General features: G+C 42.9%; 1 protein-coding gene across 1 annotated transcript in view; it reads right to left on the bottom strand.

Moving 5' to 3' along the window:
- The window catches only part of LOC122931583 (kinesin-like protein KIF21B), a 735311-nt gene that overhangs the window by 113710 nt on the left and 606853 nt on the right, over positions 1–14748 (bottom strand). Inside the window, exon 21 of the mRNA XM_044285657.1 lies at positions 8353–8547. Within this exon, the coding sequence (XP_044141592.1) occupies positions 8353–8547 (195 nt within the window). The remainder of the gene's footprint in view (positions 1–8352; positions 8548–14748) is intronic.

Below are 14748 nucleotides of genomic sequence, written 5' to 3'. Positions count from 1 at the left end.
TGCAAACTTTTGAGCAGCTAGTATGGAAATACCATATTCCTAATACTGACTTTTTTAAATACTTACGAATACGGCATTTCCTCAGCACTCATCCCAATGGAATTAACATTGGGGATACAAAGGTAGCGTCTATCCATAAGTTTAAATCTAAAATTATGAGACATGCCTATGGCTTAATTGACTCCCAATTTTGCTTTCATAAATCTCAATCGTTTTTACGGTGGGAAGATGATATAGGATGTACCTTTGAAGCTAAACAATGGGAATCTGCTCTCAAATGAATTCAATTAGCCTGCAAATGCAGCACACACTACGAGGCTGCAATGAAAACATACTTACGTTGGTATATGACACCTGACAGGCTGCACAAAATTTACCCTACAACATCACAGTTGAGTTGGAGACACTGTGGCCAAAAGGGCTCCTTATTACACACTTTATGGGACTGTCCTGTTCTTCGGAAGTATTGGGAGGAGGTATTTTGCATCCTATCTTCCATTGTGGGAGTGACAATCCCTAATAAGGCTCATATTGCACTACTATATTTGGACCTAGAAAAACTGCCTCCAAGCAGTAGAATACTGGCATGCAAGATCCTAGTTTTGGCCAAATTGGTCATCGCCAGACATTGGAAGGATACGGTGGCTCCTGCAGTGGAAGAGACGATATCTGCTATAAATACTACCTGGAAATATGAAAGGGCGTTAACCCCTTCTATTTTCTCAACAAAATATTTCGATAAAGTTTGGCATTTATGGTCTATTAGTACATTTAGTACATTTACTATGTAACCCTACAATTGGAGATACACAGCTTTGACTGGAAGCTGATAGAGATGTCTCATGCACACAATATATATGATATATTGTACACAATAGCTCACTGATCTCATTGCTGTTGTTTTAGTTGACTTTTCTTTTCTCCTTCCTGTGTTTTGTTTTTTCCTTTTTTCTTTTTCTTCTTTGTTTGTGTTTATGATTTTCCTTCAGTACTATACTGAAGGTTATTTGCACCAGGATACCGCAGAGTACGCTTACTCGAGGTGTTGTAAGATTTATATTTTGTATGCCAAGGTGTTTAATTATTGTCAAAGTGTTACCTAGGTCACACTTCAGTGGCCGCAAATACTTGAATGGGGGAATGCCAGGTTGTTTGCATCCTAATGGATGTCCTGGATTCTAGCTATATTGTGAACAATATACCTTGCTCTGATATTTGCAGTCTATTAATGCGATACTGGTGTTCTTATTGACATTGCAATGACAGCGGCTGTGTCTGCTACTTATACTGTATACTTGTTTAAAAACGAATAAAAAACTATTGGATTTAAAAATTCTATTGCTAAATGTTAAATGGCTCAACTGCCCCCAGAAAAGATCCTATGTTTGGCAGGAGGCAAACAAAGCTGGAGCGGACCTTATTTGTATCCAGGAGACCCATTTATTGCAGGAGGACGCTAAGCGTTTTCATCGTCGCTCTTTTCCTCATATATTGCATTCTCATTTTAGCAAGAAGTCTAGAGGGGTGTTCATTGCTGTCAAGAACTCAGTTGCCTTCACTGCCATCTCATAAAAAGTGGATCCCAATGGCTGGTACATCATCCTGGTATGTTCTATTAACAACATCATTTACACCTTAGTCAACATTTATGCACCTAATGAAACAGGTAAAATCTCTGAAATAAGGGAAGGTTATTCTCTGTGGTGACTTTAACATGGTGGTGGATCGGTCATTGGATTCTACTTGCCCAACTCGTCGCTTGGGGGGTGGAGTGGCTTCTCTATTACACTCAGAGGGTCTCATATACATCTAGAGAGCCCAACATAGTGTGGAGAGGGACTACACCTTTTTTTCACTGCCTCATCTCTCATATTCCCGTATTGATATGTTTTAGTAGACCAAGCCACCTTGCTACATACAATATCTACAGACATTGGACTCATTCAATGGTCTAATCATGCCCCAATAACATTGACCCTAGAGAACCTCTATCAATTCCCATGTTCCCATACTCTAACCCAGAATCAGTTAAAAAGTTGCCTAATGAACTACGAGAGTTTTTCACTTTCAATGATGGCTCTGTCTCGGATAAATGTATTCTGTGGAAGTCCCATAAGGCGTTCATTTTTGGATCCCTGATTAGATTGAAACACAAAATAAAGAAAATCAGGGAAAAAGAAATCTCTCAGCTACTTAAGACCATTGCTGACCTTGAGAATCTCAACAAGACATCGCCTACATCACAAATATCCACCTTAGGCCTCATGCACACGACAGTTTTTTTTCACGGTCCGCAAAAACGGGGTCCGTGGGTCCGTGATCCGTGACCGTTTTTTCGTCCGTGGGTCTTCCTTGATTTTTGGAGGATCCACGGACATGAAAAAAAAGTCGTTTTGGCGTCCGCCTGGCCGTGCGGAGCCAAACGGATCCGTCCTGAATTACAATGCAAGTCAATGGGGACCGATTCGTTTGAAAATTGAGCCACAGTGTGTCATCTTCAAACGGATCCGTCCCCATTGACTTACATTATAAGTCTGGACGGATCCGCTTGCCTCCGCACGGCCAGGCGGACACCCGAACATAACTTGAAGCGTCCCCATCACCATGGGAACGCCTCTACGTTAGAATATACTGTCGGATATGAGCTACATCGTGAAACTCATTTCCGACAGTATATTCTAACACAGAGGCGTTCCCATGGTGATGGGGACGCTTCAGGTTAGAATACACTGCAAACTTGGTACAAGACTGCCCCCTGCTGCCTGGCACCACCCAATCTCTTACAGGGGGATATAATAGCACAATTAACCCCTTCAGGTGCGGCACCTAAAGGGGTTAATTGTACTATCATATTCTCCTGTAAGAGATCAGGGCTGCCAGGCAGCAGGGGGCAGACCCCCCCCCTCCCCAGTTTGAATATCGTTGGTGGCACAGTGTGCGCCCACCATCGCCCCCCCCTTCCTCCCTCTATAGTTAAAAATCGTTGGTGGCACAGTGTGCGCCCACCATCGCCCCCCCTTCCTCCCTCTATAGTTAAAAATCGTTGGTGGCACAGTGTGCGCCCACCATCGGCCCCCCCTCTCTCTATAGTAGTAACAACCATTGGTGGCAGTGTGCGGCCTCCCATTCCCCCCCCCCATCATTGGTGGCAGCGGAGTTCCGATCGGAGTCCCAGTTTAATCGCCGGGCTCCGATCGGTAACCATGGCAACCAGGAAGCTACTGCATCCCTGGTTGCCATGGTTACTTAGCAATAGTACAATTGTAGAAGATTCATACTTACCTGCTTGCTGCTGCGATGTCTGTGACCGGCCGGGAGCTCCACCTACGCACACTGTGCCACCAACGATATTCAAACTGGGGAGGGGGGGGTCTGCCCCCTGCTGCCTGGCAGCCCTGATCTCTTACAGGAGAATACGATAGTACAATTAACCCCTTTAGGTGCCGCACCTGAAGGGGTTAATTGTGCTATCATATCCCCCTATAAGAGATTGGGTGGTGCCAGGCAGCAGGGGGCAGTCTTGTACCAAGTTTGCAGTGTATTCTAACTAGAAGCGTCCCCATCACCATGGGAAGGCTTCTGTGTTAGAATATACTGTCGGAAATGAGTTTTCACGAAGTGAAAACTTAGATCAGAAAAAGCTTTTATGCAGACGGATCTTCGGATCCGTCTGTATGAAAGCAACCTACGGCCACGGATCACGGACACGGATGCCAATCTTGTGTGCATCCGTGTTCTTTCACGGACCCATTGACTTGAATGGGTCCGTGAACCGTTGTCCGTCAAAAAAATAGGACAGGTCGTATTTTTTTGACGGACAGGATACACGGATCACGGCCTCGGCTGCAAAACGGTGCATTTTCCGATTTTTCCACGGACCCATTGAAAGTCAATGGGTCCGCGAAAAAAAAAAATGGAAAACGGCACAACGGCCACGGATGCACACAACGGTCGTGTGCATGAGGCCTAACTGAGAACAGAGGGGGATAAATTGAGAAGTCTATTATCCCACAATTATTACAAATCCCTGCTTAAAGCGAGATACTACGCTCAGGGAAATAGAGCTGGTAAAATACTGGCTAATCAAGTCAAAATTCAGCAATCCAAAACAAAAATCCAATTTCTCATCCACCCCTCATCTAAAGCAAAACTATTAGACCCTAGGGATATCGCGGAACAATTTCGTACCTACTACCATGCCCTCTACAACCTCAAAGATACGGTTGCTTTACCAGATAATTACCCCAAGTTAGTGAAGGACTTCCTGGCTCAATCCGACTTACCTAACCTCACCTCTGAACAGCTCCATTCATTAAATGCCCCGATCACGTCCACGGAACTCCAAAAGTTAATTACAGCACTTTCCCCCGGGTAAATCCCCAGGCCCGGACGGCTTGTCTAATGAATACTATAAGCATTTTTTTCACATACTGTCCTCCTATATTTTGGAAGTTTTTAACCATGCCCTCGAAGGGTCCCCGTTCCAACCAGAGATTCTTACAGCCTTGATAGTCACACTGCCTAAACCTGGAAAATCCCAAAATTTCAGACCAATTTCATTATTCAATTCGGACATAAAAATATTTGCCAAATTAATGGCCAGTAGATTGTCACCTATACTCCCTTCCCTAATCAAAGACGACCAAACAGGGTTTGTTAAAGGCCGCATATCATCGGATAATACCAGAAGACTAGTGGATCTGTTCGATTATGCTGAGCAGAACAATCTCCCTATGCTAGCAGTGACAGTGGACGTCGAGAAGGCGTTCGACCGTTTACATTGGTCGTTCGCATTCTCGGTTCTCCAGAAGATGGGTTTCAAGGGCAATATACTGAACGCTTTCTCCAGCTTATATACCTACCCCATGGCTAGAATATGGGTAAACGGGGTTTTATCTGACCCTTTCCAGATTACCAATGGTTCTCGTCAGGGGTGCCCATTGTCACCCCTCCTGTTCATTTTGGCCCTGGAACCTCTAGCTCAGCACATAAGAAATACTCCCATCATCCAAGGTGTAGATATTGGTGGACGGGACCACAGAATATCTCTTTATGCGGATGATATCATCCTTACCATGTCAAACCCTCTTCATTCCTTACGTTATGCCTTTGACATAATAACGCAATTTGGTACACTTTCCTTTTTCCCAATTTTCGATGAAAGAGATTTCGTGGGTGGGAAGGGTGGCAGCATTTCAGATGATGACTCTGCCTAAACTGATTTATGCCTTAAGAGATCTACCTATCGCAGTCCCTACTTTATTCTTTAAAAAGGCACCGTCAACTCTATCCAAATATATATGGAAATCGTCTAGACCCAGAATTGCCCAGAAACAACCTACGGAAAAAAGCTGGAGGGATAGGCCTACCTTGTATTGGCGACTATCACAAAGCCATTGGATTGTCGCTAACCAGAGAATGGTGGAAAAAAGATTGTACCAAGGCTTGGCATCAAATTGAATCTCACTCAATTAAGGAAGGCTCCTTGAGAGACTTGTTGATTGGTATTATATGGAACAGGAAGGTTCCCGACCTCACCCTTATGACCGTAAAACACATGGGGAGGCTATGGTTACAAATCCACAACATATCCACAGATTCTAAAAATGCCTTATTCTTTCATTCAGACACCTATACTCTGGAATCATTACTTCAGGATATCAATTTGCGCAGTTGGCGTGAGAAGGGGATTGAGAGAGTCTCTCAGCTCATTACTGCTGATGGGATTCTCTCATTCAATGCCATTCAACAACTGTTTCAACTCCCATCTGGTGAGATATTTAACTACCTCAGGATTAAACACTTATTAATGACCACCATCAAAATGCCTCCGCCCACACATGTGGGGATCCTCCAATTATACTGCTCCCAGGGCTTATTGAGAAAAGGGGCAACTGGTCGCATCTATGATTTTAAGGGTGATAAAGATAAGTTTGTTAAAACCAAACCTTTCAAGAAATGGGAGCGGGAATTGGGGAGTGCATTCTCTGAAGACACCTGGTCCCTCGCTATTGGTTTTTTTACCTCCAATTTTAAATGTGTTACCCACTATGAGGCAGGTGTTAAGACGCTCCTAAATTGGTACTTCACACCCCAAAGACTCCATATAATATACCCTTCTACTTCTCCCTTATGCTGGAGGGAATGCGGAAATGTGGGTTCATTGCTTCATGTCCTGTGGTCGTGCCCAATTATTACTTCCTTCTGGAAGCAGGTATTTGTGCTATTAGGCAAACTGTCCAAAAATACAGTTTCCCCAACCCCAGAACTTGCTCTATTATTCTTGGGCATCCAACACTCACACCCTTCATATAGACCCATAATGGGGCATGTTTTGCTCAGCGCTAAGCTGATTATAACTCGCCATTGGAAAAAGTTCACCCCCCCTGATATCTCAGAAGTGATAACTGACTTAAATACAACTTGTCGTTATGAAAAGATGATTCCACCCTCGATGCTTTCTCCTGTGAAATATGAACACACGTGGAACCCCTTGATGGCTCATCCGAGATTTTCCCGCTAGATTGACCTTCACAGGTTCAGTCTCCTGTTAAGGGAATAGCTCGTAAATACCTTTTGGTGTCCTCATATCTAGGTCCCTCCTGCTGCTAAGCCTCACTATTAGGCTCCTTTCACACCTGCGTTCAGGTGTCCGCTCGTGAGCTCCGTTTGAAGGGGCTCACAAGCGGCCCTGAACGCAGCCGTCTGGCCCTAATGCATTCTCAGTGGAGGCGGATCCACTGAGAATGCATCCGCCTGCCAGCGCTCAGCCTCCGCTCCGCTCAGTGAGCGGACACCTGAACGCTGCAGCGTTTGGGTGTCCGCCTGGCCGTGCGGAGGCGAGCGGATCCATTCCGACTTACAATGTAAGTCAATGGGGACGGATCCGCTTGAAGATGACACCATATGGCTCAATCTTCAAGCGGATCCATCCCCCATTGACTTTCAATGTAAAGTCTGAACGGATCCGCTCAGGCTACTTTCACACATAGAACATTTAACATCTAGTTAGCGTCCACTGTGTAGCCAGGTTAGGTTATTGATGATGTCATAGCTACCTTGTTGATTTCCAAGGTTGGAGATGACAAAAATTGTGATCAGTGTTCAGCAACAAGATATTATGGTAGCAACTGTTGTTAGTTTACGTGCAATCTCACTTTCTACGAATGTCTTTACTCCTCATTTATTACGCCATAATGTCTTCCATGTTATTTGACGTTTGGATTACTGGTACAATCTCGTCCTTCAGTGGCTGCGTCCACTGTAAACTACTTCGCAATCTCATACTCTGCTATACTTTATATGAAAATTCTTAATAAAAATGATGGAATAAAAAACAGAACCCACAGGAAGGGAGTCAAAAAAAAAGGTACACTTACAGAATAAATCTAGATGTTTCAGCAACTTTCGGCACTCATCCTCTCTTCTACTGGGGGTAAAAACTTGGTCAGGACTCTACCCTCTAAGGCCTCTTTCACACGACCATTTTTTTTTTCCGTTTACGGGCCATTTTTTGCATTCCATATATTGTCCGTATACGGAACCATTCATTTCAATCGTTCCGCAAAAAATACAGAATGTACTTCGCATGCATTCCGTTTCCGTATTTCCGTTCCGTTGAAGGATAGAACATGTCCTATTATTGCCCTCAAATCACATTCGATGGCTCCATTCAAGTCAATGGGTCTGCAAAAAAACGGGACACATGTCTTCCGTATCTATTCAGTTTTTGCAGAAACATCTATTGAAAATTTTATGCCCAGGGAAATTTTTTCGATGTAATTACTGTATATGCCATACGGAAAAACAGAAAGGAAAAACGGAACAGAAACACAACGGAAACCGAAAACGGAACAACGGATCCGTGAAAAAAGGGACCGCAAAACACTGAGAAAGCCATACGGTACTGTGAAAGAGGCCTAAAGCAGGCATGTTCAACCTGCGGCTCTCCAGCTGTTGTAAAACTACAACTCCCACGATGCCCTGCTGTAGGCTGAAAGCTGTAGGCTGTTCGGGCATGCTGGGAGTTGTAGTTCTGCAACAGCTGGAGGGTAGCATGCCTGCTCTAATGGAAAAGCTTTTATGCCACTTGTGCTGGGAGTTGTAGTTTCACATCAGCTGGAGTTCCGGAGGTTGCCTACTCCTGATGTAGACAATGTACTGCATGCCAAAATATACCAAATATAAAACTATATTTAAAAGAAATAAATAGCAGTCGACAGTAGCGTTTTGTTATTTTACTTCACCTACTCCACCATCTGAAAATTTATTCTCATATGATAAAAGTTAAAAGAAAAAATGTTAGGAGAATGACAGGACAAAAATCAAACACATTTTCTGTTTCAGACATACTTTTGACTCTTCCATTTGAACAATTATTGCCTGACATTCCCGAATGCTGTCGTTAATATAATCAATATTGGCTGCCAAAGCTTCCAACTCCTCTGCTATATCTTGCTGTGTTTGATCTTCCCCACTACCTTCTTCTGGAGGGATGATTGTTCGACTTAATAATGCGTCTTGAAAAAGTGAAAGCTCCTCACGTTTCTTGAAAAGATAACACAAAAAAAAGCAGCCAGTTAGAAAAGGAGTAGTAAACTCACATTCAGGTCACATTCACTTGCTCAATATTTTTTATCAGTACTACATCAAAACCAGGAGTGGGTTCATAATACGGAAGAAGCATAAATCTTTCCAGTACACTTTATTTGTAGGTTCCACTGATACTGACTAAATAGAGATGTGTGAAAGTGGCCTAAGGTCCATTTTAGGCTACTTTCACACTTGCATTCAGAGCGGATCCATCTGGTGTCTGCACAGACGGATCCGCTCCTATAATGCAGATGATGGGATCCGTTCAGAACGGATCAGTCTGCATTATAGTTTAGAAAAAATTCTAAGTGTGAAGTTGCCATATTGTGTCAACTTCAAATGGATCCGTCCCCATTGACTTACATTGTAAGTCTGGACGGATCCGTTTGCCTCCGCACGGCCAGGCAGACACCCGAACGCTGCAAGCAGCGTTCAGGTGTCCGCCTGCTGAGCGGAGGACAAACGGTACCAGACTGATGCATTCTGAGCGGATCCGCATCCACTCAGAATGTATTAGGGCAGTACGGATGCGTTCGGGGCAGCTTGTGAGAGCCTTCAAACAGAACTCACAAGCGGAGCCCCGAACGCTAGTGTGAAAGTAGCCTTAGACAGTAACAAGTAGCATGGCTGTATTTTAAGGTCATTTTGCAACCAAACTGACCCTGAGAGGCATCACTGTACCTAGCTTAGATCATTAGAGAACCAATGATCTCAACTAATAGCACTTTATCGCCCCCTTTTAATATTAGGAACGACACAAGGCAGGGTTGTCCCTTGTCCCCTCTCCTCTTTGTCCTAACCCTGGAACCCCTACTTCAGGCTATAAGACAAGACATAGATATCAAAGGAATTAAATTGGGCGATCAGGAGCAGCGGCCTTTGAGGACGATTTACTAGTTATGATTAGCAACCCAGAAAAAGCTCTTCCCCAGATTTTTCAACTCTTAGAAAAATATGGCCTCTATTCTAATTTCAAGGTCAATCACAATAAATCTCTAATCATTAGCTCCGGTCTTTCAGCCACTACCAAAAAACATCTAGCTCAATCATCCCCTTTCAACTGGTCGGCCCCACACCTGACGTATTTAGGAGTCAAGATTAGCGCAGACCCCACCCACTTATTTTCTATGAAATAAACCCCCTTTTCATGGAAATCACAAAGACACTCAACAATTTAGATGTGCCCATACTTTCATGGTTTGGTAGGAAAAACATGTTAGCGTCATTAATTCTTCCCAAATTAACATACTTACAACAGGTCCTCCCTATCCAGTTCCTTTATATGGAATAACAAGAAACCCTGCATATCATACAAAACACTGAATAGAGCAAAGATATGGAGTGGTATTGCTCTTCCCGACCCCGAAATATATGGGAAGGCGATTCTCGTTTCAAGGGTCTCTATAGAACAAGCACTTTTGGGCTCCTCCTTTAGAGCCTACCTGCTCGGCCATAAGTCAGCTCAACCACTACCTCCAGTCACCTCCCCCTTAATGAAAGCAACTTTTTCTGCCTGGACTTGGCTTCGAGACACTCAACACTCAATTCCCTTCCCTTCTCAAATACTACAAGTTAGAGATATAATAAATGTTTCTCCTAGGGCTATGTTAGATAGTGTACAGAATTGCCTTAAAAACTCCACAATTCCACTGAGAGAACTGATTTATGTCCCCCATCCAATTTTTATTGCAGACTTGATGATCAAGCTGTACTATTATCTCCCTAACACTGCCCCCCCTATACTTTCTACACTCGTATCTTTAACAAAATGTCAAACCACAAGACCTTTTTCGCCCCCACAAGGCTGGCTGGAAAGTCTTCTTGACAATGTCCAGTCCCCACCTAAATTAATTACTCAACTATATAACAGATTACGATTCCCGGACACTCTCTTTATCCCAGCAGCTGTTGACTTGAACCGTTCATTCTCCTCACGGGAACTGAACACAATTTTGATCTCACGTCACAAGGCATCTAGATGCGTTAAAATACAAGAGACTAGTTACAAAGTGTTAGTCAGATGGTACAGGACCCCTGAAAAAACTTGCTTGTACTCCAGGTCTGCCTGTGACACATGTTGGAGGTGCTCAAAAGCGAGAGGCTTCTGCCTACATATTTAGTGGGATTGCCCTCCCTAACTAGATTGGTGGAAGCAGATTTTTGGCATCTGTAACCAAATTTGTGGGGCCTCATTACAACCTCTTCCTGAGATTGCTCTCTTGAACCTCTATCCTACATCCTGTAGGATCCCAAATCTTGGCCTTATATAAGCAATTGGTTAACACGGCCAGATTTCTGATTCCTCACCATTGGCTTTCCTCTGACATCCCCTCCATAGAGCAATGGTTCGCCAAGGTCGATCAGATCTATAGACTGAAAGAAATTTCCTTCTGGCAAATGAGACTAATCCACAAATTCAATTCCATCTGGCGTGCTTGGAAGACCCACAGGGGTTTTGAGAAGTGATACAATGCTTGTAGATTTCACCTTTTACTTTAAGCGTTTTTAAGCACCCCCTAACTCAAACAAACATCCATGTCATATCTTAGCGTCCTAAGCCGGTAACACTCCAGAACTCTCTTCAATAAGAAAGTATTATCTTTCATGTATCTCGTGACCTACTTGATTCATACTCTTAGTTAACTTGATTGTTCATTTTATTATTTTATTGGAGGATTGTTTTTACCTCCACTATGCTCTTTCCTTTCTGTACAAGTGCTTTTACACACTAAAGCTTTTGAAACTCAAAAAAAATAAAAGTTAGAAGTCATGTTTTAGTGTCTCCATATTCTGAGAGCCATAGTTTTTTTCAGTTTTTGGGTGATTATCTTAGGTAGGGCCTCATTTTTTGCGGGATGAGATGATGGTTTGATTGGTACTATTTTGGGGTACATATGACTTTTTGATTGCTTGCTATTACACTTTTTGTGATGTAAGGTGACAAAAAATGGTTTATAGCACAGTTTTCATTTTAAATTTTTTACGGTGTTCATCTGAGGGGTTAGGTCATGTGATATTTTTACCTAATATGTATACTTTTTTAAATTTACATAAGTTTTACACAATAACAGCATTTTTAAAACAAACAAAGTGTCTCAATATTCTGGGCCTAATTATATATATTTTTGGGGTGATTGTCTTATGTAGCGGCTAATTTTTTGCGAGATGAGGTGATGGTTAGATTGGTACTATTTTGGTGGGCATACGCCTTTTTGATCGCTTGATGTTGTACTTTTTGTGATGTAAGGTGACAAAAAGTTTTAATTTTCTATTTTTTACAGTGTTTATCTGAGGGGTTAGGTCATGTGATATGTTTATAGAGCCGGTCGATATGGACGCGGCGATACCTAATATGTTTCCTTTTTATTTATTTTTTTAGCCAATTTTTTTACTCTATTTGGGGAAAATGACTTTTTGTTTATTTTTACTTGAAACCTTTAATTTTTTTGGGGGAAACTTAATTTTTCAACCTTTTTTTTGTCCCACTTTGTGACTTCAACTTTTGGGGGTCTAATCCCCTTTACAATGCATTCCAATACTTCTGTATTGGAATGCATTAGCTGTATGAGTAATGAGGGGGCAGGATCTCACAGGTTTGTCACCGGAAGGCAGCGCTGATGCTTAATGAAGGCATTGCGCTGCCTTCCATGCCATCGGGTCCCCCTTACAGCCGCACGGGGACCCGATGTCACAGCCAACCGCCACCGCAGCAACCTGTAAAAGCCGCAAACCGCAGATCTGAATTGACCTGCAGTTTGCGGCGATCTCCGACACTGGGGGGGGGGTCACAGGACCCCTGCGCATTGTCCCCGGGTGCCTGGTCAATGATTTGACCCCTGCCAAAGAGGCTGGCGCCTTTCCCTGTAGTGTGCAAGTCCCACCCCTTTCCAAACAAGACGTGTAGACATCCTATTTTCACCAAAATTGCGCCAATTTTCACATCTTTTTAGACAAAGTCGTTGCAGAGGCACAGTAGCAAATGTAGCCCACTGTGTGCACAAAATGCCAGAAAAACAAAAAACACCACAAAACTGCAGAAAAACAAAGCAAAGGGATTAAAAATGCTTGCGTTTTTTTCTGCCTAGTTATTACACAATTTAGGAGTGAGAAAGGGGATTATCTTTAAGTTAAATATTCTGCAGAGTCTATTACAGCTCCACATGGTTGTAACTAGAGATGAGCGAATCTATTCCAAAGTAATTGGATTGGTTGCGAATTTCACAAAAATTCTTCCAAACAAATCTGAGTTTTGGGGAGTGAATGGCGGATGGGAGAGGTGGTTGTAGTACTCAAAATCTTACCTCTGGTTCTCCAAGGGGCCATGCAGTTATTGAATGGCACACTCTGGCATTGGGGCTTATGCCTGATTGTGGTTGGGGTACTATTTAGGTGTTGGTCTGGGTGCAAGGCAGGAGACCAGGTGCAATGGTTGGCAAATGGTGGACTAAGGGGTCCAGATTTAATGCACAGTTGGCCAGACTATGTCCAAGCGTGGAAGGGTACATTAACAATGTTCCCTTTCAAAGCAGTAAGATTTCTCTCTGCCATAACCATGCACAAAACCTTGCTGACTGACTCCAATGCACTGCCCTGTAGATTCTGGACCTTCTGATTTTCCTTCTCTTTGGAGCACTCTGCTGTAGCAGATGCTTGCTCGGTTGTAGAACTCTCAGATGAAGGTTTTCTGACCTCGAGCCTAGCTCTGATGAGCTTGCACATGTAAGTCCTCACTGTAGCACAGCTAGACTCACATTCTACTTAGACTAACCAAGGGACAAAGCCATGTCCATCTCCTGGCAACCTAAGGGGATGAGTCAAGGATCTTAATAGAGATGAGTGAATTTCACATTTTGAAATTCATTCATGCTTTGTTTGGTGGTAAAAGCAGAATTGCGTTATGGATTCTGTTACCACGGACCATAACGCAATTCTATGATGGAATGCATAACGGAATGCCTTTAGAGGCATTCCGTCATAATAGAAGTCTATGGGCTGCACAACGGTTCTGTCCCGGAACCCGAAACGGGATGGATCCGTTATGCAGGCCATAGACTTCTATTATGACGGAATGCCTCTAAAGTCATTCCGTCATAGAAATCCGTTATGGTCTATGGTAACGGAATCTATAACGCAATTCTGCTTTCACCACCAAACGAAGTGTGAACGAATTTCATAACATGAAATTCACTCATCTTTAGTTGTTAACCCTAAACTGTCTATATGATGCTATTAGGCACACAAATACAATAATTCAGAACATTTCACATAGTGATAAGATTATAGCAATTACACTTTTACAGTGACCCCATTCTGGGTCACTGAAAATTCTGTAGCAACGGAAAGAGGACAGGGAAGATTCAGATGGAGGATCCCACAGTGCCTTGCAGTCAGCCTGACAACCAATTAGGAAGAAGGCTATTGGCTGGTCTATCAGGCACAAGGTTAGCTCCCAAGAACAGATGTCATTCTGAGTTCATCCATTGATGTGATAGGACGTGTCTGTCACAGGAACAGCAATTTATCACACAAGTAATTTTAGGGTCTTACAAGAAGAGTATTAGCAAATTTGGCAAAATAAACCGGAAACAAGGCGCTCATAGGGTAGTAAGTTTTGCGTACCAGATTTAGAGAGTGTACTGTGTCAATTGTTATACTCACCTTCTGGTGTTGTGCGTGCGTCAGTACAACACTTGCGAAGGCGCGCGGGGGGGGGGGGGGGGGGCATATGCTGACGGTATCTTCTAAGTCCTTGAAGTTTCCAGCACTCCGAAGGAGTGATGTAGAGTACTGTGAGAAGCTGTGTACTGAGGTCGTACACAATATGGCGCAAAACCACAATTGCGAGTGATGTCTTTAAAAAAAGGTATTTATTCAGGTGACAACACGTTTCGGAGTGAGAGTACTCCTTTTTCAAGTCTAAAAAATATAGTAGTATGAGATATAGTAGTGCTAAAGGGCAAAACATGAATGAATAAAATGAAGTAAAATAAAATAAAACAAATAGACTTATATAATTCATCAGCAAGGTGCGAGGGTGATAGACAATATAATAATCACATGAATGCAAATGACATAGTCAGAAGGATCCGATATAATCTAATAAAACTGGATAGCTATATAGTAATAAGAATTTTCTTCGCAATTAGGGAAATATTA

Source organism: Bufo gargarizans, chromosome 3, assembly GCF_014858855.1.
Source record: "Bufo gargarizans isolate SCDJY-AF-19 chromosome 3, ASM1485885v1, whole genome shotgun sequence".
NCBI lineage: Eukaryota > Metazoa > Chordata > Amphibia > Anura > Bufonidae > Bufo > Bufo gargarizans.
This window is presented reverse-complemented; position numbering and strand designations above follow the sequence as displayed.